At 43.1% G+C, this 22904-nt stretch overlaps 1 protein-coding gene across 1 annotated transcript in view; it reads left to right on the top strand.

The window, feature by feature from the left end:
* Positions 1–20584, top strand: part of sv2a (synaptic vesicle glycoprotein 2A) — a 30768-nt gene extending 10184 nt beyond the window's left edge. Inside the window, exons 2-12 of the mRNA XM_063198227.1 lie at positions 3466–3646; positions 5172–5323; positions 7446–7579; positions 10007–10096; positions 11533–11640; positions 12000–12088; positions 12942–13106; positions 13383–13516; positions 15778–15981; positions 16905–17064; positions 19261–20584. Coding sequence (XP_063054297.1) covers positions 3466–3646; positions 5172–5323; positions 7446–7579; positions 10007–10096; positions 11533–11640; positions 12000–12088; positions 12942–13106; positions 13383–13516; positions 15778–15981; positions 16905–17064; positions 19261–19444 — 1601 coding nt within the window. The 3' untranslated portion in view covers positions 19445–20584. The remainder of the gene's footprint in view (positions 1–3465; positions 3647–5171; positions 5324–7445; positions 7580–10006; positions 10097–11532; positions 11641–11999; positions 12089–12941; positions 13107–13382; positions 13517–15777; positions 15982–16904; positions 17065–19260) is intronic.
* The last annotated feature ends 2320 nt before the right edge of the window (positions 20585–22904 follow it).

Raw genomic sequence — 22904 nt, 5'->3', positions numbered from 1 at the left:
CCCCTATGACATGCGGTACCTGAATAGCAGTGACCTGTCAGCTCAGTTTTGGCTTTTATGATTATCAGTGTTATACAAAAATAAATATATACAGCCATATACAAAGACCTTGAAGACTGTGTGTTATTAGAGTTCATCTGCTGACAGGAATGCAGCTGTGAACTACGGTCATGTTTTTCCCTGAAAATATATAACAAGCTGAAATTCTTGTCACAGTGTTGTAGAACATGGCAGAAATAGGAATTGCAGGTGTTTCCATCAAAAAATATCATTTGACCTTTCAAAATAGGATGTGACGCTGGAAATATGTTTCCATTTTGGTCTCCAGAGTTGGTCTGATTTTTTTTCCATGCGGTACTCTGCTTACCTAATGAGAGCAAGTGTAGCACTGAGTGGGTGGAGGACCTCAGTGCCCTCAGCCTTCCTGCGTTCACAAACGACAGTATTCCGTTATTACAGACTACATTACAGCCTACACATGAACAGTAAAAGCACCATCCTGTACTTTCACTGTATAAAATGCATAGAAAAGCTTACATTTTTCTAATTTGTAGGGGGATGGAGAGTTTTTTGGTTTCGATATTCCTGCTTCTGCTAACTTTCCTTTCCAGTAGGAACAACGACTTCATAGAGATTTGTGTAACTCCACTAATTTTGCTTAAACTCTCACAAAAACGCATTCACACGCCATCCCTTTTAAGACAAACCAACAAACCACAGCGACTACTTGGAATGGGAATGATGTGTTAATATGTTCGTGATGAGAATAACTTAGACAATACATTATTTTGACTTTGCTACTGGTAGGTTGTTACTCCTTGGTAACATGCGTAGTAAGAATAAGATGAGGAGAAGGAGGAGGGGATCATAAGACTAAACAGATAGCAACAGCAGCAGTAGCTGAAGCTGCAGCTGATGCAGTGGCCAGTGTGTCACCCATGTGTCAGAGCCTCTGCATTGCAGCCACGGCTTATCTCCACCTGTCATCTCTGGCTCCTTCCCCCACACACTGCTGCTGCTGCCGGGGCCCATTGTGTGTGCGTGCGTGTGTGTGTGTGTGTGTGTCGTGTGTGTGTGTATGTGTGTGTCGGTGTGGGTGTGTGTGTGTGTGGGGGGGGGGGTGTAGCCAGGGCTAAACATGACAAGGTGGGGAAGGGCCAGAGTGGGTGGTGATTCACCTCCGTGTTTACACTGGTGTTTTATGTATAGTTATATTTGATCAGGTGGTCACCATAACAACATGTCCGAACTGAACACTAGATTTGGAATGGCTGAAAATCTAGGCTAAGTTAATGAAATTCTTGAAATGTATATGATTATGCTTTCTATTTATACCAGGTGGGAAAATTATAATGTACACGGTGTAAGAAAATAACATGAAAAATACGGGAGATGCATAATAAGTTACATTACGTTACATACAGTAGCTACATGTTACATAGCATAGCTGTACCACAGTCACTATAACAAAACATCAATGCACCTTGTTGGTGGTTTGAAGGTGGCACCATTGGGATTGAACTGTGGTATAGGGGGGTGGATAGGGTGGTTGGGTGGCGGTTGGGATTGTAGAAGTGGGTGACTGGGATCCAGAGGCTCCTCTATCCACTGGCTGTAGCTGCTCTGGTTTCAGCTGCACTATGAGATGCTTGGTGAAGCAGTACATCGCTACATTCACACTCACACAGAGACAACGGCCTCTGGGACTCTTGTGTGTAAACCCCAGATGCTTGGTGTAAAATGTGTTGCTTGCTTCTATCTGCAAAGAGAGCTACTGAAATTGAGAGTCGTTTTGCCCCCTGATGGTAAAAAAAACACTTCAACCTGTTTTGTATGTACTCCAATGGCAAAAATCCATGGCAACAGTATCTGTAAGGTGTTTTTTTTTATCCTGTGAAAGCACAGTAGAATACACAAAGAGAAGCTTTCTGTGTGAGAAAGGGGTCAGATATTTTATCAGAGGTCAAATACTGTGTCAGAGAATGGGGTCCGAAATTTCATAACCAACAAGAGCATCGCTAATATCCCATACGTTCAATGAAATGAGCATTTTAAATCATTTACATTTGCTAATGAGCCACGCTCCTGGAGGACAGGGTGAGGCAATGTGTGAAATTGGCTGAGTAAGTGCTCAGAAAAGTGCCCTGATCGAAAACGTGGCAGGTCCTTAAAGGGAAAGCATCTTCTAATTTGTCAGACTAAACGAAAAGCTTTAGTCAGCTGCGGAGATTTATGTTGTGAACGTTTACCGTGAAGGTCAGAGGATACAGATCAGATAAAGGCACCTTCTGTCCTTTTGTGTGTGTGTGGGGGGGGTTGCATGCGTGCGTGCGTGCGTGCGTGTGTGTGTTTGTGAACATGTAGGTGTGTTTGAGTATGACAACAGTATTGGCCCTGATGACTAGGCATTGTTAGGCATTGTCTGTGGTTGGTTGCAAAGACAGGAAGTCAATGGCCTTGTGTGTCCCTTTAGAGACTGAGTCTGAGGGTGTGACGTCTGTGGCTCACGTGACACATACTGCAAGCTCTCTTGGCTGTCACACATTGGCACATGTGCGGTTAGGAGGTGACAATACCGCCGTCAACAGGGCCGCCATCATCACGTCCCCTCAGCCACAAAAAAGACAAACGTGACAAAGTGCGGTCAGGCACCCAGTATTTCAATATTCATCATCTTGTCACAGGTGTTGTCACCCGAACTGCGGCTGACTTATTCAGAAAGAAATACAGCGAAGCTAGTCGGGTTGGAGTGAATATCAACACATTTGTTGATTAGATTGAGGTTTGCACTCAAAATAGGGGTGTTTTTATGTTAACACATTTCTATTAGGCTGATTATTACACTAGGAAATAGATGTGATGTTTGCATGTTAACACATTTGTATTTGAGTATCACATGAACTGACAATGCCAAGGTAGTCCTGATTTGCTGTTTGTGCTCATGTGACAACAGACATGTGTTTTTTATGGTTTTTTTGCTGCTAATAGACTTGTAATCTCCAGATCGAACCAGCAACAACCCCTCTGTAATGTTCTGCTGGGGGCTATAGTCTGTCTAACGAGACAAACCAGAGCCTACTTTATTTTTATTAGTATGCCTCTGAGGCGCGGTATTTTTAGTGGTGCGCTCTCGCTGCCCATCCTAACCTCTGTGTCGTTCTATTCTTTCTGTCTACCTCTACCTCTTCTTTCCTATCATCCCATCCTCCCTGTTTCTTCACTTTATTCTCCTCTTTTCTTTCTTTCTTTCTTTCTTTCTTTCTTTCTTTCTTTCTTTCTTTCTTTCTTTCTTTCTTTCTTTCTTTCTTTCTTTCTTTCTTTCTTTCTTTCTTTCTTTCCCCATCTCTGTCTGTCTGTCTCTAATTCTCTCTCTCTCTTTATCACTCTCTCTCTCTCTCTATCTCTTTCTCTCTCCCTTTATCCCTCTCTCCATCTCGTTGTCTCTGTATCCCTCTCTCCCTGCAGGCCTGATTGTGTATCTGGGCATGATGGTGGGTGCCTTTGTGTGGGGAGGACTGGCGGACCGGATTGGCCGCCGACAGACCCTCCTCATCTCTCTCTCCCTCAACAGTGTCTTTGCCTTCTTCTCCTCCTTCGTGCAAGGCTACAGCTCCTTCCTCTTCTGCCGCCTCCTCTCCGGTGTCGGGTAATCAATCCTCCACACATGCACACACCCACTCATACTTCCACACCTGCTCACGCTCATGCACTTGCACACCCACTCACTCACTCACTCACTGCCTCACTCACTCAACGACTCACGCACTCACTCACTCACTCACTCACTCACTCACTCACTCACTCACCGCCTCACTCACTCAACGACTCACGCACTCACTCACTCACTCACTCACTCACTCACTCACTCACTCACTCACTCACTCACTCACTCACCGACTCACTCACTCACTCACTCACTCACTCACTCACTCACTCACTCACTCACTCAATCACTCACTCACTCACTCACTCACTCACTCACTCACTCACTCACTCACTCACTCACTCACTCACTCACTCACTCACTCACTCACTCACTCACTCACTCACTCACTCACTCATGTTCAAGCTTGCTCTATCACACACTCATAGCCCCGGGTTCTGCCACTGAGGGAGAATTTAATGGCTTTCCATGACAGAAGAGCGAATTCAATTATCTTCATTGAAACAATTTATCATACCTAGATATATTAATGACATAATGCCTCTGCAGGTAACCTACTGCATGAAGTGTAATTCTGTCTGTAGTGTAGCTATGACCAGTGTCAATCATCAGGAATCTGCTTACTGTAAGGTTTCCTTTCTTTGCTTGAAGAAAGTGCTTATTCTGTATTCATCACAGTATGTCTGTGCCACTCGGGCACTAGCAAACGAATTCCAAATTCCCACACCTAGCATCACACTCTGGAATCCAAAGCATAGCTTCAGCGCTTGGGAATGCTCAAACCTAAACCGGTCTCTATCCCACTCACACTCACTAACGCCTCTTTTCCACTGCCTGTTTTCTGGTAGGCCTAGATTCAGCCACCACTTTTTGCACTTAGATTGAGCTGTGTCATGCCCAATTGAAAAGCAAAAAGTGGCGTCTAAATCTAAGTCGAGCTGTAGGCCTACCACAAAACCGGCAATGGAAAAGAGGCATAAGGCTTACTCGCTCACTCTCAGCCTGGGGTTCTGCCAGTAAGGTTTTTTTAATGGGATTCAATTAGTGAAGAGCGAGTTAATTATCTTCAGTGGTATTCACGACCATTATCTCTCTATTTATCTCCTGCGCTCACTGTCACTCACTCAGACTCTCACACTAATGTTATCTTCCCCCACTTTCTCTCTCTCTCCGTCGCTGCATCTGCTGCCATCACTCTCTTCTTCTCTGCCTCTGTCTTTTTTCTCTGTCGCTCCTTTTGCTGTCATCACTCTCTTCTTCTATCTCTTTCTTTCTGTGTGTGTGTGTGTGTGTCTTCCTCTCCTTCTCTAATTGTCTCTCTCTCTCTCCCTCTCTCCACTCGACTTTTTTATTTCTCGTTCTTGTCGCTCCCTTTCTCTCCCTATATATTGATCTCTCTCTCTCTCTCTCTCTCTCTCTCTCTCTCTCTCTCTCTCTCTCTCTCTCTCTCTCTCTCTCTCTCTCTCTCTCTCCCTCCCTCTCTCCCTCCCTCTCTCTCTCTCTGCAGTATTGGAGGCTCCATTCCCATCGTCTTCTCCTACTACTCTGAGTTCCTGGCTCAGGAGAAGCGTGGCGAGCACCTGAGCTGGCTCTGCATGTTTTGGATGATTGGAGGCATCTATGCCGCCGCCATGGCCTGGGCCATCATCCCTCACTACGGTACAATAAGACATAAGCATGAGCACTTACTTACATGTAACTACACAAGGACACAAACCTAAACCCCTCCCACTAACCAGTCCCTCTGGCGGCTGTTCTCCTCAACCTTCTCTAACTCCTTAGGAATCTAGGCCAATGTTTCCCAACCTTTTTTGTCTTGTGTACCCCCAAGCCTTTTCATTGTGCCATGAGTACCCCCTAAGTCAAGTTCTATATCGCTTTCTCCATCCCAATGTAACTAAGCTCCATATGTTTGTTAAAATTACATTTTTCCAAGTACCCCCTGCAGTGTGCTCGCGTACCCCTAGTGTTACACGTACCCCTGGTTGGGAAACACTGATCTAGGCTACCGCCATGGCCTGGACTATCCTCCCTCACAATGGTACAATAATCTATAAACATGAGCAGTTACTAAGTTACACATGGACTCAGACGTAAATCTCTCCCTAACGCTCTCTGGTCCCTCTGGCTGTTCTCCTCAACCTTCTCAGCCATTAATAAATAGCAGTGATGTAATCAAGGTCTTCCGTCTGCCGCTAGGGGTTCAAACCCGCGGCCTCCTAGCAACCCCCTGGAATGGGTGTGACACCACTGAGTCAAAGGTGTGGGCCAATAGCTGAAGGTCTGTTTAGACTCCTCCTTCAGTTGCAGGACACGTACTTGGGGGGGAGGGGGGTAATTCAGCCTGGGAGAAATACTGTATACGTTGCGCGCTGCAAGAGGTCGTTTCAGCTCTAAAGAGGGGGCGTGGTGGCTGTTTGGGTACGTGACCTGCTGCCACCCCCCGCTGACAGTACGTATCCTGCAACTGAAGGAGGAGTCTGAACTAGGCTTCAGTCGTTATCGCATCTGAATGAGACCTCGGGAGGGAGGTTTCACTAACGTTCTGCCACCAAACTGCTAGTTGGCATCCATTACAGGTACAACACAGTCACATAATAAATAAGTAATATGCCCTTATTACCTTGTGCATAGACACAAACATAAGCATGTACTACCTTACACACAGACACAAACCTAAGCCCATCACTAACCCTGTCTGGGTCCCCCGACTGGTCTCCTCAACCTTCTTAGCCCTTCAGTTTTTGATGATATATGCTTTTGAAAAGAACCAGATTTCTTCATAAATGTCTCTATCCTGAATGGTGCTATAGATCACACAACCTACAACCTTACTTGCAGTACAGATCTACATATTTTGTTGAATTGAGACTGAAAACTGATTCCATAAGAGTTTCTTTGTCTGCTGACTCACTTCTCCTGCTTCCCGCTATTACTTTGAAGGTGCCCTAACCCTACAGCTGTATGTCATCCGTTGTGTTATACATGTTACCATGTTTTTGTATTATGGTCTTGTGTGGATTGTGCTTGTACTGTTCAGCAAAGTTAACAATGAAAAAGTGAAGGGCCAGGATGACAACATACATTTTCTCAGTTTTCTATGTTTTCGTGTTACTGTTTTTTTTGTTTTGTTTATCTGCCTCATTACCACGCCCATTAACCGCCCTTTCAAGGTTTGACATGCTCCCACAACATTTCCTGTCGGTTACTTCCGGTTAGACTGCCCATAGACCTAGCACTAGCAACTGCTACCAAAATAGTGATGGTGCCACCCTTGCGTCTGTGGATAATGAGGTGGATAGGGCAGTGCATTTACACATGAACACATGTCATTAGTAGGGAGTAAAATGTGGTGCCATTACAGTAATGGTGTACAGATGCGCTTATGAGTAGTCAGTTATGGCCCAGTTGTGCTATTTACAGGATATGTGGTCCCTGCTAATGCACTGACTACAATTATGTTTTCTTCAGCAAGCTGTGAGAGAAATAGTTTCTGGAAGCAAAGGTGACATCCTTGCTTAAATATCATTTTTTTTGTAATAAAACATAACTGCATTCCGTTTCAAAAAATGCTATTTCAAACAGCTCTCCTCCTCTCTCACACATACAGTACACTACTTGTGTCTCTCTCTGTGTCCTCTCTTTTTTTTCTCTCTGTCCCCCCCCCCCCCCCCCCCTACTTTTGACTCGATGCAATCTTTCAAATGTCTCTCTCTCTCTCTATCTCTCTCTCTCCTTCTCTCTCTTTCTGCCATCTCCCTTCCCCCTTCGCTCTGCCCAGGCTGGAGTTTCCAGATGGGCTCAGCATACCAGTTCCACAGCTGGCGTGTGTTTGTGCTGGTGTGTGCCTTCCCTGCCGTGGCTGCCATAGCTGCGCTCAACACCATGCCCGAGAGTCCCCGCTTCTACCTGGAGGTATACTGTATACACACACACAGAGGTGTTTCTAGGGTCACCTGGGGCCCCAAGCAAAAATCCAAAGGAATGAACATTTGAACCAAACTCCCCACTATTTAATTTATAGTTTGAGTTGTTGTTCATCATAGTTGCTTGGGGGCCCCAAGCGCCTGCCTGCCTAGCCTGGTGACAAGATGCGCCTCTGCACACACACATACACACACACACAGCACAGCACAGGTGTCTGGGACGTTTTAAAATCTCAGAGAACCAATCGCAAGTGATTTTCTCACCGGCCTTGATTTCAGTAGTGATTAAGTAGGCACAGAACTGTGTACAGTACAGTAGGCACAGCACAGCACGGCATGGTTCACCCATACTCACATCACCAATCAAAACAAGACGCCAATTAGTATTATTATTATTACTACTGTTATTATTGTTGTTGCTTTTAATATATACAGTACAGGCCAAAAGTGTGGACTCAACCTTCTCATTTATGCGTTCTCTTTATTTTCTTAGATTTTGTATGTATGCGTGTATTTTCATGGAGGGCATCAAAACTGATCATGAACACATCTAGAGTTATGTGCTCACCAAAAATCTAGAGGTTTGAGACCTAAAACCTAGTTTTAAACACCTGCCAATACAATAATTTTACAGACAATTTCTTGATCTGATATAGAGTCACAGCCAGTTACTTGGAGAGGTCCAACCTGTGTTGGAGGGAATCTGTGGCAGGATTTTCCACTTTTACTTTTAGTTTTTGTACCACTATTTCACCTAGATAACCAGCTATGTTTGACCAAGTGATCCATTATCAGATCAAGAAAATATTTATTGTATTGCCTGTATCAATTAAGATCGACTTGACTGACTGGGTGTTTTTACTTGAAAGAAAAATAGACAGAGCTTGTTGAAATGTGTGGGGCCCTCAGGTTTGCTGTGTCGACGTCACATTTTGGCATTTTTAAATATTTTTTTAATAATTGTTTTTATTTTTTATATATTTTAACTTGTTTATTAAGCACATAATTATACATGTGTTCATGCACAGTTTTGATGCCCTCCCTGAAAATGTGCTATGTTCTGTCACAAAAATACAGAGTAAATAAATTAAATTAGAAGGTGAGTCCACACTTGTGGCCTGTACTATATATACATGTATATTAGTTCATATACATGTATATCATTAGTACATATATAAGTTCAAGAAAGAGCACCATTAGGCTATAATCCTGGAACACCCTGAGTGAGCTCCCAGAGAGGCAATCAATAACAAGACCCTCATCTGCCTTGATTTCAGTAGGGCCTACAAAAGGGCTATTCAGTTGACAAAGAAAGAAACAGGCACGAAGTAGGATTTTCAACTTTTTTACCTTTGTCAGTAGGCCGATGCTTAAATGAGTTACTAATCGGTGAACGGCTATTCTCCCGACCACTTTCTCAGAAATTGAAATTGCCAAATGTAACTTTGGGCTGAGTGTTGTGAGTCCATCAGAAAATCTGACTTAATATACCACAGAAGAAGACATATTTACATTTTTATCTTCTGTTGATACTCTGGGATGAAAAACGTTCAAACCATGATGGGAGGATTTTTTTGTTTGTTACATTGTCGTTTTTCAGACAGGCCATGTTGGTAGGCACAGTGCAAACTCACACAAAACTGCCGTTGGTGACTTTTAACCTTTATATTAAATCAGTGAAGTTGTTTGTAATCCTCAGCGAATTATATGTTTCTCTTCAATTCAGTTCATTTGAGTGATATTCCAAGTGTATGTGCAAACATAATGAATTTGGGAATATTTTGTATACTTTTCCCAAGTCCGTACACCACCCATGCTAATGTTTGTAATTTTACTGCTCTGCTCCTTTCCAAGCATTTACAGACATTTTTATTACGGCCCTTTACAGTTTAAACCTCAGCAATAAAATATTCAGAGCGGCTCATGAAGAATTAATGAAGGAATAAATTCATAATTGAAAGGGTGGTATGAATGAGACCTAAAATAAACAAACATGATCCTAATGCAGGGGAATCATTTCATTTTTGCATTAGTGACATGTATGACATGAATGGAAGCATATATTTGCCTCACTTAGAGCAATGAGTTGATTATGTGCAAAACATAATGTCTAAACGTAATATAGAATAGTTTTATAGCCATAACCAGGCTATAATCTACCATTAGGTTTAAAATGAACATTTAGCAGACTCTAGGCCTAAAGTTATTAAATGCACCTTATGGCTATATACATATAGTTATAGCCTTGAAGTATTAGCCAGGATTCCTAGCTATTTTAAGTAAAATGAGGCTCTTGTCAAAAAAAAGGAATGTAGTTCACAATGTATGAATGTTGGTTGTGTATGAATGTTGGAATGTGGTTGCCTGAGACTTGCAGCGATGTGTCATGTTGGTTTGTTTGTTTGTGTGTTGTCAGAATGGCAAGCATGACGAGGCCTGGATGATCCTGAAGCAGGTCCATGACACCAACATGAGGGCTAAGGGCTACCCTGAGAGGGTCTTCTCTGTGAGTTCTCACCACGCACACAACACTGCATTAAAGTACACTGCTCAGTTGCACTCAAATGTGCAACTCTACATTCAAATGTATTTTTAGAGGGCTTTTCTTGCCTTTATTGGAGAGGACAGTTTGAGAGGAAACAGGAAAGTAATGGGAGATAGAGATGAGAGGATCTGGAAACGGCTGGAATTAAACCTGGGTCTCTGGTGTAACAGTCAGTGCCCAAGCTGTTCAAGCCACTGCCAGGCTGTACATACAAGAGTATCTGAGAGTATCTGTTAATGCTTCCCATCAAGTAAGCGGAATATCTAGCCACTTCTGTTGCACATCCATGGGTGCCGCGAGGGGGGGAAAGGTGTTACAGATTCTATGGGCCCGACAGCACTGACAGGGCCCAGGAAGGATGCTGATAACATAATTTGTCATTTTGGGGGCCCAAAATTTCAATCTTTCATAGGGCCCAAAAATTTTAGCTGCGCCCCTGTGCACATCCTTAGGATTTCAACAGCAGAATCACAAACATGTAGATCATGTAGTGACTAGCGAGTGCCACTTCTTAACACTACATGAATCTTTCCAGTGACATCTTGTCCTAATGACAAGTGACTGCGCGGCCATCACATCATGCTGAGCACTTATGTCCTCAATATGTCCACGTTATGTCCACACCCAGAGATTCTTCACTTGTTATGTTATGTGTGCTAATCCCAAGTTCATCAGCTGCTGTCAATGGCAATGTGATGCAACTGTTCTAAAATAGAAACACGTAGTTTGTACAACCCAATAGAATGATACCGGTGGTAGTGGAGCAGATTGTCGCATATAGTAGTGTACATACTGTATGGTTGTGTCGCTTGTAGTTTGTCTGATTACGGCTGCACCTAAAAGGCAGCTTTGCAGTTCTCAAAAGTGTAGTTGCTAATTAGGGTAGCTACTTTGTTGGTTGCAATGCAATTTCCCATTGTCAACTACCCAAGTTGCTAACTGCTAACAACTACGCTTTCGAGAAATGCACCCCTCCTGTATTGGAGAATTTCAATGCCAATTTCAACATACAGCAATACAACTCCATGTTGAAATTCTCAGAATTCTCCTCCTAAATTCTCTTAAAGTCTACCCACTGCTCTTCTGTAGGCCTGCCTCTTCAGGATCTCAGCAGCAGAATTCCTAACAAGCATATCCTGTACCGCAGTGATTCTCAAACTGTGGGCCAGCCTGGAAGTACAGTATTCCAAGTGGGCCTTGAAATCATTTTTTAAAATTATTTCAGTTTTATTGTTTATTGGGCCAGAGGTGGGCCCCAAACATTTAAAAAAAATGAATGTGGCCTCCACATTGGAAAAGGTAGTGTAGCGAGTGTAGCGAGTGCCACGACTTGAGTCTACTTCATATCTATCCTTCCAGTGAGCGTCTACTGTACTGTGCGTTGCTATGCTCCATAGGTGACCACCATCAAGACTGTGAAGCAGATGGACGAGCTGGTGGACATGGGAGACTCTGTTGCCTGGCACCAGAGGTGGAGGATGAAGCTGACCCAGCTGTTCCATCAGGTGCTGCCACTGCACTGACTACGCGCATGTCACCCCCCATTTCACTTTCACAGCTGTTAACTGTATCTAATACTGTATATGTGTGGCCCATATTGGTTTGTTTCTCCCCCGTATCTGTTTTTATTGGTAGTAAGCATTGAGCGTTGTTTATGCCACTTCCTGTACAATATATGGCCCATTTTTTGTTGAGGTATTTTGTCAGCATGTTCTTTTATTGGATCGAATCGAATGACAGAATATTAAACATTCAGCATTTCTGTGTGATAATGTGTTACTTTGAGTCCGGTATAACACCAAGAGGACCTTTACTTTTCGCTAATTCTGTTTTGCATTTATGCATCCAACTCCTCTCCTACCAGGTGTGGAGCAATTTCCTGACCGTCTTCAATCCCGAATTCCGTCGCACCACCTACATGATGATGGCCGTGTGGTTCTCCATGTCCTTCAGGTGTGTGTGTGTGTGTGTGGTCCTTCAGGTGTGTGTGTGTGTGTGTGTGTGTGTGTGTGTGTGTGTGTGTGTGTGTGTGTGTGTGTGTGTGTGTGTGTGTGTGTGCGTGTATGTTTGTGTGTGTGTGTGTGTGTGTGTGTGGTCCTTCAGGTGTGTGTGTGTGTGTGTGTGTGTGTGTGTGTGTGTGTGTGTGTGTGTGTGTGTGTGTGTGTGTGTGTGTGTGTGTGTGTGTGTGTGTGTGCGTGCGTGTATGTTTGTGTGTGTGTGTGTGTGTGTGGTCCTTCAGGTGTGTGTGTGTGTGTGTGTGCGTGTGTGCGTGTGTGTGTGGAGACCCCCTGAGTGAGCGCTGTTTCCCGGCTCTATTCAAGCCCACTGTGCAGCTCAATATTAACAGCACTATTACTCAGCCTGCACCCTCACAATGCCTTTGAATAAATCATTGATCTCTGGGAAATATCCGAATGCTTGGTGAATATTTCTCCCTCTTGCCTTCAAGTGGTGCCGTTACAGACGTCTCATGACTCAGTTTTCAATGCCACATGCTGTTATCATGCATAAATGTCGTACTTACACCACCACCCCCCCCCCCCTCTCTGTTATCTGCGATGACATTTTATGAATTATTTATAAGTTGGATTTTTTTCCATTTCTGGATAATTTTTCGTATTATTTGCGTGTCATTTTTACAGTAGGTGTTGATTTAAGATGGTGATATTGTTGACATTTTAGCCTCAGGTCTTACGTTTCCATCCAGGGGTTGTTTTTCCCCTTATGTCAGAACACAGCTATCTCGTCTTCATCTATCTATCTTTATCTCAAAGCTGTTTTCTCTCTTCACCTCTCTAATTGGCAGCTACTACGGTTTGACCGTGTGGTTCCCTGACATGATCAAGTACCTCCAGAAGCAGGAGTACGCCTCACGCACCAAAACCTTCATGAAGGAGAAGGTAGAGCACGTCACCTTCAACTTCACTCTGGAGAACCAGGTCCACAAAAACGGAGAGTTCTTCAACAACAAGTAATTTGCTTTTCAATCATTTTTATCTTGGTAACCTTGCAGTTACACCATATGTGTCTTTCTATTGATTTAATTATTTTCCATGTTGAGACCCTTTCAACCACTGGCTTTATTCATGCTGGTTGTAACATTATTTCTTGTTAGATGATAAATTAAATCTGTAGATGATAAATTAACTGCATGTACTTTGCACAAAGTGCCCCCAACCCCACCCCATCACGTAACATGAAATGCCTCACATTCAATCACACATCCCTTGAATTACGTCATCATCAGGTTTGTAAACCTGAAGATGAAGTCGATGGTGTTTGAGGACTCCCTGTTTGAGGAATGCTACTTTGAGGACATCACCTCCAGCAACACCTTCTTCAGGAACTGCACCTTCATCTCCACACTCTTCTACAATACAGGTTGGTTGGAGCATACAGTAGGCCAGGGCTTCACAAATGTTTTCCCCATCCCCCCATCTTCTTCCAAAACCAAAACGTATTTTGTCCGTTAATATTGTCAATATTAACTAGAAATTCACTGCAAAAGTAAAAGGTATTAAGAATAGAAGTGAATGCTGGTACTCACCTACCCATGGAATTATGTTGACTGTTAACATGTTTTAACCTCACTATATATATAAAGTTAGCAAACCCCTGCGCTGTCAGTTCAAGTGCATTTGTGTGCCTGCCTCTCAACAAAGTGCACAAGATAGTCTATATGTCAGCCTAATTGCCTGCTGGAGACAAATCTGATGAAACTGTCTGGCATGTTTTTTTCCCCTTCTTGCTCTTCCTCTTTTGCTCTCTCTCTCCCTCCCTCCCTCCCTCCCTCTCTCTCTCTCTCTCTCTCTCTCTCTCTCTTTCTCTCTCTCTCTCTCTCTCTATTTCTCTCTCTCTCTCTCTCTCTCTCTCTCTCTCTCTCCCTCCCTCCCTCTCTCTCTCCCGCCTTCCTTCCGCTCTCTCGCTTTCTTGTCAAAATGGATTCATTTTGTCGCACTCGAATGTGCCTCAAATGTTTCAGGTATCCTAGCAACACGGCTTTGATGAGCCTGCACTGCTTTATCTGCCTCAAACAGACACTGGCTGATTGTTTGTCAGAGAAGTGGCCAATAGCCTACCCAGGCTTCAGAGACTCAAGACAAAACTCAGATAGACCTGGGATTATTTCACAAATGACAAACTGCCCTCTGTCAAATACCACAACCACAATCACCGTCCTCATAAATACTGACACACTACATATTTTCTATTTCATCACATTATACCTTGAAGCTGTTCCTTTTCTAATGGAATTGATGGTGGAGAACATAAATAAGCTATAAATGTGCAAATGGAAACAGGCTTCCCGAAGATGTGCTCTGTTGACTACTGCATATCCTTAGCTTATGTATCAGCCATGATAACATTGAGCATATTTTATTCGCCATATTAGTTAGCGTGATAACATTGTAGAGGTTATTGTCCAGAGTGAAAACATTTTGGAATAAATATTAAATAAACAATTAAAATGTATTGTATTATACTATTATACTATAATAACGCTTGTGAACTACCATAATACATAGCAACAAGTGCAATGGAGATGCAATTTATTCCATTGAAATAAAAAATAATCAAATTCAGATATCAATCAAATATTATTTAGACTGTTATTATGTCCAACCACAGTAAGATGTGATGCAGTCTCTTATTTCAAACCACATTTTCTATGGAATAGGGGCAGTACTGTTTAATAGCTGCTGTAAATGTTAAAATAATAGAGCCCTGCATGCACTTCCTGGTTGCTGGTTCATGCCAGGGTGAATAACTACAGGACAGGTGGACATCCTAGGTTCAGAAAGCAACAGTTCTACCACATTAGTTCTCACCTCTTCTCCAAAGCAATAGGTCTACCACATTAGTTCTCACCTCTTCTCCAAAGCAACAGTTCTACCACATTAGTTCTCACCTCTTCTCCAAAGCAGCTGATCCTTCCGCTAATGATACACAGGGCAACTTTTTGAGAAAGGTTGCCTGGCAACGTCATGATTGGCTCTGAATTTCCTGATGGAATTATTGAAAAACTTGTCTGATACTAATCCAAATTACCCTGATGATGTTAGTGTGATAAATGTGGATTAAAAAGTCAAAACAACATTGTACTGTCTATAATGTGATATCATTGCCCAGAAACATTATTTAAGAAGTTGACCTGTGAATCATCATCCTTAGCTAGATTAACCCTTTAATGCAGAGTCTATTATATCATCTTACCTGCAACAATTACTAGTAAGGAACATGTCTTGATCTGTTACTTGAGACTGTTGGCAGTGTCATTGCAAGGTTGTTATAATGTAGTCAAGCTTTTTCCGCACAGAGTGAATAGGATCGCTGGCGATCGATCTCATCTGCATGAAAGGGTTTTATGTACAGTAATTAGTGAAATCACCTATGTTGAGAGCACAGACTGAAGGAAATACAGTACATGCTGACAGCACCTTTCACATTCTCAATGCCATATTTCCACTTCTGCAGTCTGCATCATGCCCCCACCATTGCCCACCTCCACAGGCAGACATTTACAGGTGCTGTCGGTGCAAACATCTGTCCTTGATACAAGGGTAGTGTTTAATTTGCACTTTGTCCCTTTTGAAAATAAAATAAGCCCAACTCTAAACGCCTCCACCATTAATGTGTTTCAGATCTGTTCAAGTACCGTTTGGTGAACAGCAAGCTGGTCAACAGCACTTTCCTGCACAATAAAGAGGGCTGCTTGCTGGACTTCAGCGACGAGAACAACGCCTACATGATCTACTTCGTCAGCTTCCTGGGAACCCTGGCCGTGCTACCCGGCAACATCGTCTCGGCCCTGCTCATGGATAAGATCGGACGCCTGAGGATGCTGGGTAACCGAGCATGCTCCCCTTCTTGTTTCTCTTTCTTACTTTCTTTCTTTCTTTCTTTTTTTCTTTCTTTCTCTCTCTCTCTCTCTCTCTCTCTCTCTCTCTCTCTCTCTCTCTCTCTCTCTCTCTCTCTGTGTCGTTTTGGGTCTGGTGGGTGCGGTAATGACATTTTCGCTGCTTCTCGGCAGCTGCTCTGCTCCTGTTCAATTTAGTGCCACGTAAAACAACAGCAAAGTACTCCTGTAGGGAGTAAAATGCCATGAGCCAGAATATAACATCACATTATAGTCCCATTGTAGTGTGCTGTAATATGGCACAAAATATCTAACGTGCACTACAAATGAAATCACCACTTCAAGTAGTGATCTCTAAGGCTATCTTGTTTCCGTTGAGATATTGAGAAGGAGACAACTGGGCATTAGTCTGTTTTATTTCACAACTAAAGGGTTCTTGGCAGGCTTATGATTATGATATGGCCAAGGGGGCCAAGTTGAGAACCACTAGTACCGCAATAGTACTGTATTATATGCAGTATATACTGTATGCAGTAGATTTGGCATAACACACATACCATTCTGTCTGATGTAGCACTTACAAAGGCTTTTTTAGACTGTTTGACGTCCTCTTGGAGGGGTCTGGTCTCCCTGTCGCACTCTCACAGTCCCTAAAGGCCAGTAACTGTGATGTTTTTCTGATCTCTCTCTCTCTCTCTCTCTCTCTCTCTCTCTCTCTCTCTCTCTCTCTCTCTCTCTCTCTCTAACTGCCCTTTTCGTCTGATGTCTTCTCTCTTGCTCTCCGCTGTCTCTATCTCTCTCTCTCTCTCTCCTACTCTCTCTCTTCCTCCCTCTCTAACGGCCCTTTTCCTCTGCGGTCTTCTCTCCACTGTCTCCCTGCCTGTGCTGCTGTCCTGATGTGTGCCATTGCAGCGGGCTCCAGCGTGATCTCCTGTGTCAGCTGCTTCTTCCTGTCCTTCGGCAACAGCGAGTCGGCCATGATCGCCCTGCTCTGTCTCTTCGGGGGCATCAGCATCGCCTCCTGGAACGCCCTGGACGTGTTGACAGTGGAGCTCTACCCATCGGATAAAAGGTAAACGCCACCTCCCCTACACCTACTACCAGGGGCGTAGCAGCAAATTGTCGGCCCTATGTACAATCAGTTCCAATGGACCTCCAAGCCATATATTGTCTTAAATTGGACTGTGTGTGGGCCCCTTATATACATATAAGGGGCCCTGGTGTCTCTGTCCTACCATTCTCTACTCTCCCTTACTCTATACCTACCTTGCCTTGTCTGCTCTGCTGTCCTGTGTCACTGACTAATTAAGTGCTCCATGTCATTTGCTACTGTGTGGATACAAGCAGTGTTTTACGGCTTAGCCATCAGACAACTAAAACGTAAGAAGAACAAGATGTGTGTCAACAATTTGATATAAAAGCCGAAAGGTAACGACAAAGTCTGTGGATATAGGGGCCAGGCCCATCTTCAAAGTCTTCAGTGGGAAGCAGGCACCAACCTTGTTGTTTTCCAATACCCATCAGAAAACACACACAACCTAAGTACACTACCCTTCTCTATATCTCCTCCCCCTCCCCACCCTATTCTACCCAACAACACCTCTCTTGCCCAACCCAACCCAACCCTACCCTAGGCTGCCCTGCCCTGCACTGCCCTGCCCTGCCCTGCCCTGCCCGTGCTGCTACTGTGCTGTGTCACTGACAAATGAAGTGTCCGTGCATGCTCTCATTTACCACTGTGGGTACAAGCGGAGCCTGATGCCTTTCCATGGCCTTAATTACATGGTTTGTCCGGAGCGACAGATTCATATTGTTTTCATTGCTAGTTATTCATGACGCATTTTTCACTATTGAACTGAAAGGATCATCTTTGAACAATACAAAACGGGCAACATGCAAATGCAATGCACATACTGGTAGCCTATAATATAATAGCCGACTTGTGATTTGAAATGTACAGATCTAGTCACATGCGGTATGGATGGAAAATCTTTACACAATCTTTCCACGGTCTAATTGCATTTCAAAAACAGACTCGGCATCAAAATGAATTTGAGAAACATTGATTATGCGCGCACAGTAATGTCATTTCGAAGCATAATTCTTTTACAGCAGTAACCTAATTCCCTGTACTGTTTGGTTCTACCATCACCACCATTCTGCTTGACTTTTTTCATGCTGCAGTGCTGTTACAACCCTGGCAATGGGCTTGCTAGCTACTGTGCAATATCTGGTGGTGGTGGTGGTGGTGGTGGTGGGGGGTGGGGTTATGAAAAATGTCCTCTCAAAATGTCTGAAGGCATGATTGGTCAGATGGAGGATCCCACCCATTTCATTGCGGGCCTAACCTTGGTGGTGACTTGCTTGCTGCTACTGCTGGAGATTTTTTTTTCTTCCATCATGTTGCCGTTTAGCTCCCCTCTGTGGCCAGACTGTTCTCTCTACCCCTAGCTTTAGCACTGGGGGAAACACACACACACACACACAGAGTAGTGCACATAGTGCACTGTACAATGCATAATTTGACCTTGTCTGGAGATAGCTACTGTATTTAGCTGTATTTTATAGCCGTATTTGAAATATGTTTTTCATTAACACTTTCAGACATAAATAGATGGTTTTAATGGAGCCCTGGCTGAGTGCTCAGAGTCTGATACTCCCAGTTTTTCATGCTGGGATTCCCATTTCATTAAGCTATTTGACTTATGAAACATTTTTTGCTTTGGTGAGATTTTATTTTTTGATCCTATACTCTTTGCTCACCCAGAGCAAATATGTATGCAGATGCTATTGTTGTAATTACCGTACAAATTACAATACCATGTTAAATCTACTGTGTCTGTTTCTTGTTAATGCTTCGGAAACAGAGATTTTCAGTGGACCATCTATGAATTTGTTGGTGGACAAATTATGAAAAATTATAAACCTTTATTATTTCAACAAAAGCCAGTGCAGATTTTAGATTGGCTCATAGTATGATATGGCTGACGTATAGACTATTATGTGCCACACTCACCAGCACAAAATGAAGGGTTAGCTCCAGAACATTTTTTTCAAAAAAATAACCTGTTACAATCATCATAACTGTGGCCCATACAGAGGTGTTGTCGATACATGTACAATTATTTATTTCTTCCCAATTTGAGTGGGTGCGGCTTGTAGTCAGTTGCAGTTTGTGGTCGAGAAATCAGAGTACTGTATAACATTTCTCCACCCTGATTAATCATAATCCTAACCCAAGTCCCCTTTTTCTGTCCTCTCTCCACAGAACCACGGCCTTCGGTTTCTTGAACGCGTTGTGTAAGCTGGCAGCAGTTCTAGGCATAAGCATCTTCCAATCGTTTGTGGGCATCACCAAAGCGGTACCCATCCTCTTTGCCTCTGGTGCTCTGGCCGCGGGCAGCTTCCTGGCACTGAAGCTGCCCGAGACGCGGGGCATGGTGCTGCAGTAGTGCGGTGTGGCCTCCCCACCTGCAGGTGGCAGTGTAGTGTAGGGAAAGCCCCACTGTGAAGAACCACCACCCTCCCCCTCCCACCTTCCCCAACCCTAACCCCAACACACAACCCCAGCCTAGTGATCTCACTTGCAGACTTGGCCATGGAAGTTTTCATGATAGATATTACTCTCAACAGCCGTTTCTTAACGTTTTTGCTTTTTTCCCCTGTTAATGTGTTACCGTGATGTTTGTTGGGATTACCAAAAAGCAAAAATTTGACACTCGGGTACCGGTAATTGGACGTGTGTTGTAAACGAAGAAAAAAAAACAGCCTCCCGGTGTTTGAGAGTATGTCAAGCCGTTTCTGCAAGACGATATGAGATTGTAGGCCTTAAAACTACGAACCATGCAATTGTCCTTACAGAGAAAAAAACTCTAGCTTTCCTTTACAGGGTAATTAAGTTTTTTTCTCACCGCCTCACCTCTGTCTGTGTACTCACTCAGAAAGTCCATCTCATTTGTCTCATCATTTTTTTAATGTGGCACAATCACAGGGACTTCAAGGTTTTGATTTTTGTGACAAAATCAAGATGTGAATCCCTCACACTGGTGGTTGTGTGTTTGTTTCCTGTATGTGTGTGTAGAGAAAAACTGCCATCTTTTAGACAAACATTCCAGATTTTGTTTCTTTGTAGTTTGAATGTGATGATCGACTCACAGTCTGTTTGATTTTTCCCTTTAACCCCCCTATTCAAAATAGTGTGCTATCTCAAACAATGTGGGAAGGCAGCAGCCAGAGTCAGACATTGGGTATTACTGAATGGCCAGTGTTGATATAGTATGGTGGTGGTGGTTGATATATTGTGTACCTCTGGTCTGTTTATCATCAAAAACGATTTTGTTTTTAAAAAAAGATAGCAGCTGTTTTGTGTAAGTTGTGTGTAAAATGTGAGATGGACCAGTTGTCTGAAAAAAATGGTTTGTGAAGCACTTCTTGTGTTAAAAGCACAGCTGTTTTGAAATAGGAACAAACCTCTGGCTATACTAGTTGTGTCCAACCAGTCTGACCAACGCTCATCTGTGCACTGTAGTTCAATGTCGTAACAGTGTGCAGTATAAGACTTTTTGACACAAAAGTGACTGAAGGACCCTGACACTCACAGACACAGACACAGACACAGACACACACACACACACACACACACACACACACACACACACACACACACACACACACACACACACACACACACACACACACACACACACAGTGCTACATTCTTGAATATGCTTTCAACCTAGTCTATTTAGAGTGTTAAGCAAGTATATCAAGTCTGGAATGCATTGGCACATGGTCAAAGATACGTATAAATGTGACATACCAGAGAGAAGGACATTGCTGTATGAGGCGGAATTTTATGGAGGCTTAACCCCAAGCCAATGAAGGACAATACCTGAAAAGAAATCATTTGCGCAATGTTCTATATTTCATCCACAGAATCCTCACCAAGGCTTTCATGGCCTCTGGCGTCCATTTTGAAGTATGTCTGTGGAGATCACTTCTTCTTTAACATTTTATGTCACACAGTACACTCCCTGGAAGTGCACAAACATTTCTTTGTTTTTCTTCCCTTCTTTTTTCCTCCTATGTCGAGTGGCTGTCTGTGACATTATCCAGGACTGTGCATTAGTTTAAGAAATACTCCAGTCTTTTCAACCCATCCGCACAAGACACTTCCAACTAGGTTCCCACACAACATCAACGGAAAACTAAGGAAAGTCTAAACTAAGCACAAGATGGTTTGACAAGACTATAAAAAACCCGTGGGTTTTATTTTAAAGATGATGTAAATTATGTATTGAATATAAATATGACAAATGCAGTTTAGTCCATAATCAAGTCTGTATGTTTGAAAGATTTACTAGCTAATATATACAATAACATTCACTAGAGAAACAATGACTTTCTGTTTCGGATATATTGAAAAAAAATCTACCAATATAACATGTATTAGATAGATTCCATTTGATGTACATATGTGTATTGATTTGTCAAGATATATTTGCTTTTATTTTAAATGATGTTAAAATTCAGAGGATAAACAGATCTATATAGGGGTATGCAGTAATTGTGTACTCTGTTGCCCATTGTTTGTTTCCTGTCTTTTGCCAAGAGAAAGAGGTATCTGTTTGTAGGTATGTCTGTATGTAAGTGCGTGTGTAAGTATGTGTGCTTGCATGTGAACTGTTGAGTGTACTCGAAAAACATTTTTAAATATTCATTCGACTTGATTTGTAATGGGGGTTTGGTTGTTTAGTGTTTTTTATTTTATATATATTTTTTTACTTTCTGTAGAATACAGATGTGGTGCCAGGGTCTATGGGAACTTCTTCAACCATGGCATCGCTGACCTGATTGTTGACCCGTGTCTCGTAAAACACAAGCTGAATCTATATATAGAGAGAAACATAAGAGGCAAGTACCATACAGGGAGACGTGTTAAAACACCTACCCGTACAAGGGTACGTCCATCTCAAATTATAAACAATTTACTCCTTTGTTGCCTTGGGAACCATTGGATGGCAGTTTATGTGGTCAGCTGATCAGAACATTCGAGTAGTATGGAATGTTTGCTTTTTTTAAAACACAAAAAAAGAGGGACGTGAATCGCTCAGTTACAACAGGAACAACAAAACACATGCACAAATTTCTGCCCTAACTAACTACAAGTAGTAACGTCACAGAATCAGTACTGCCAGTCTGTAGGATAGCAGCCATATTGTGGGTGTGGGGCTTTGGACGCACCCTGTAGTAAAGCAATCTGTTGTTGTAGTCACACCTCTCTTGGTTACCATAGCACAGCAGATACTCACCCGATACTTCCCCTTTGCCTTGTTAGAGGGACACAGTTTGCTTCATTTAGTGGAACTCCATGGCACAGACCAAAGCAACTGCAGGCCACAAAACAGCATCACAAAAGCACAATGTCAGTGTCCTACCACTTTTGAAGCTCTCCTAAAGATGAGAGCCTTATTACCGTTTCAGACCATGCTTGTACTGCTGTTTGCTGTTTTGGGACCTTTAGATGAGGGAGCATCGCGCGCACACTCCTGTCACTCCTCTCTGCTGAAAACACATCAACTGCCATCCCGAGCCCCCGCTCCACTCCCCCTAGCCAGCCACCACAGAGCTAGCAAACCAGCTCCGTCAGACACACACACTTGCAGTGATCTCATTTGTGCCATGAATGATAATATATCTTGTTGATTGCCAAATGTTTTATACTTCTTTACCAGTTAACCTTCAGAGAAAACATGTCATGGCACACACAGTTCTCTAAGGAAAGGCACAATGATCAGGGGAGTGCTTGAGGATGCAATCTAGTCAGCAGTGTGGGTAAATGACACAACAGGAAGTCATTTGAACACAATATCGGTTTGCAATGTAGCTTCAAACTTCCAGTACTTACAGAAA

This window comes from Engraulis encrasicolus, chromosome 5, assembly GCF_034702125.1.
Source record: "Engraulis encrasicolus isolate BLACKSEA-1 chromosome 5, IST_EnEncr_1.0, whole genome shotgun sequence".
Taxonomy (NCBI): Eukaryota; Metazoa; Chordata; class Actinopteri; order Clupeiformes; family Engraulidae; genus Engraulis; species Engraulis encrasicolus.
The sequence above is the reverse complement of the archived record's forward strand: the minus strand, read 5'-3'. Positions and strand labels throughout refer to the sequence as shown.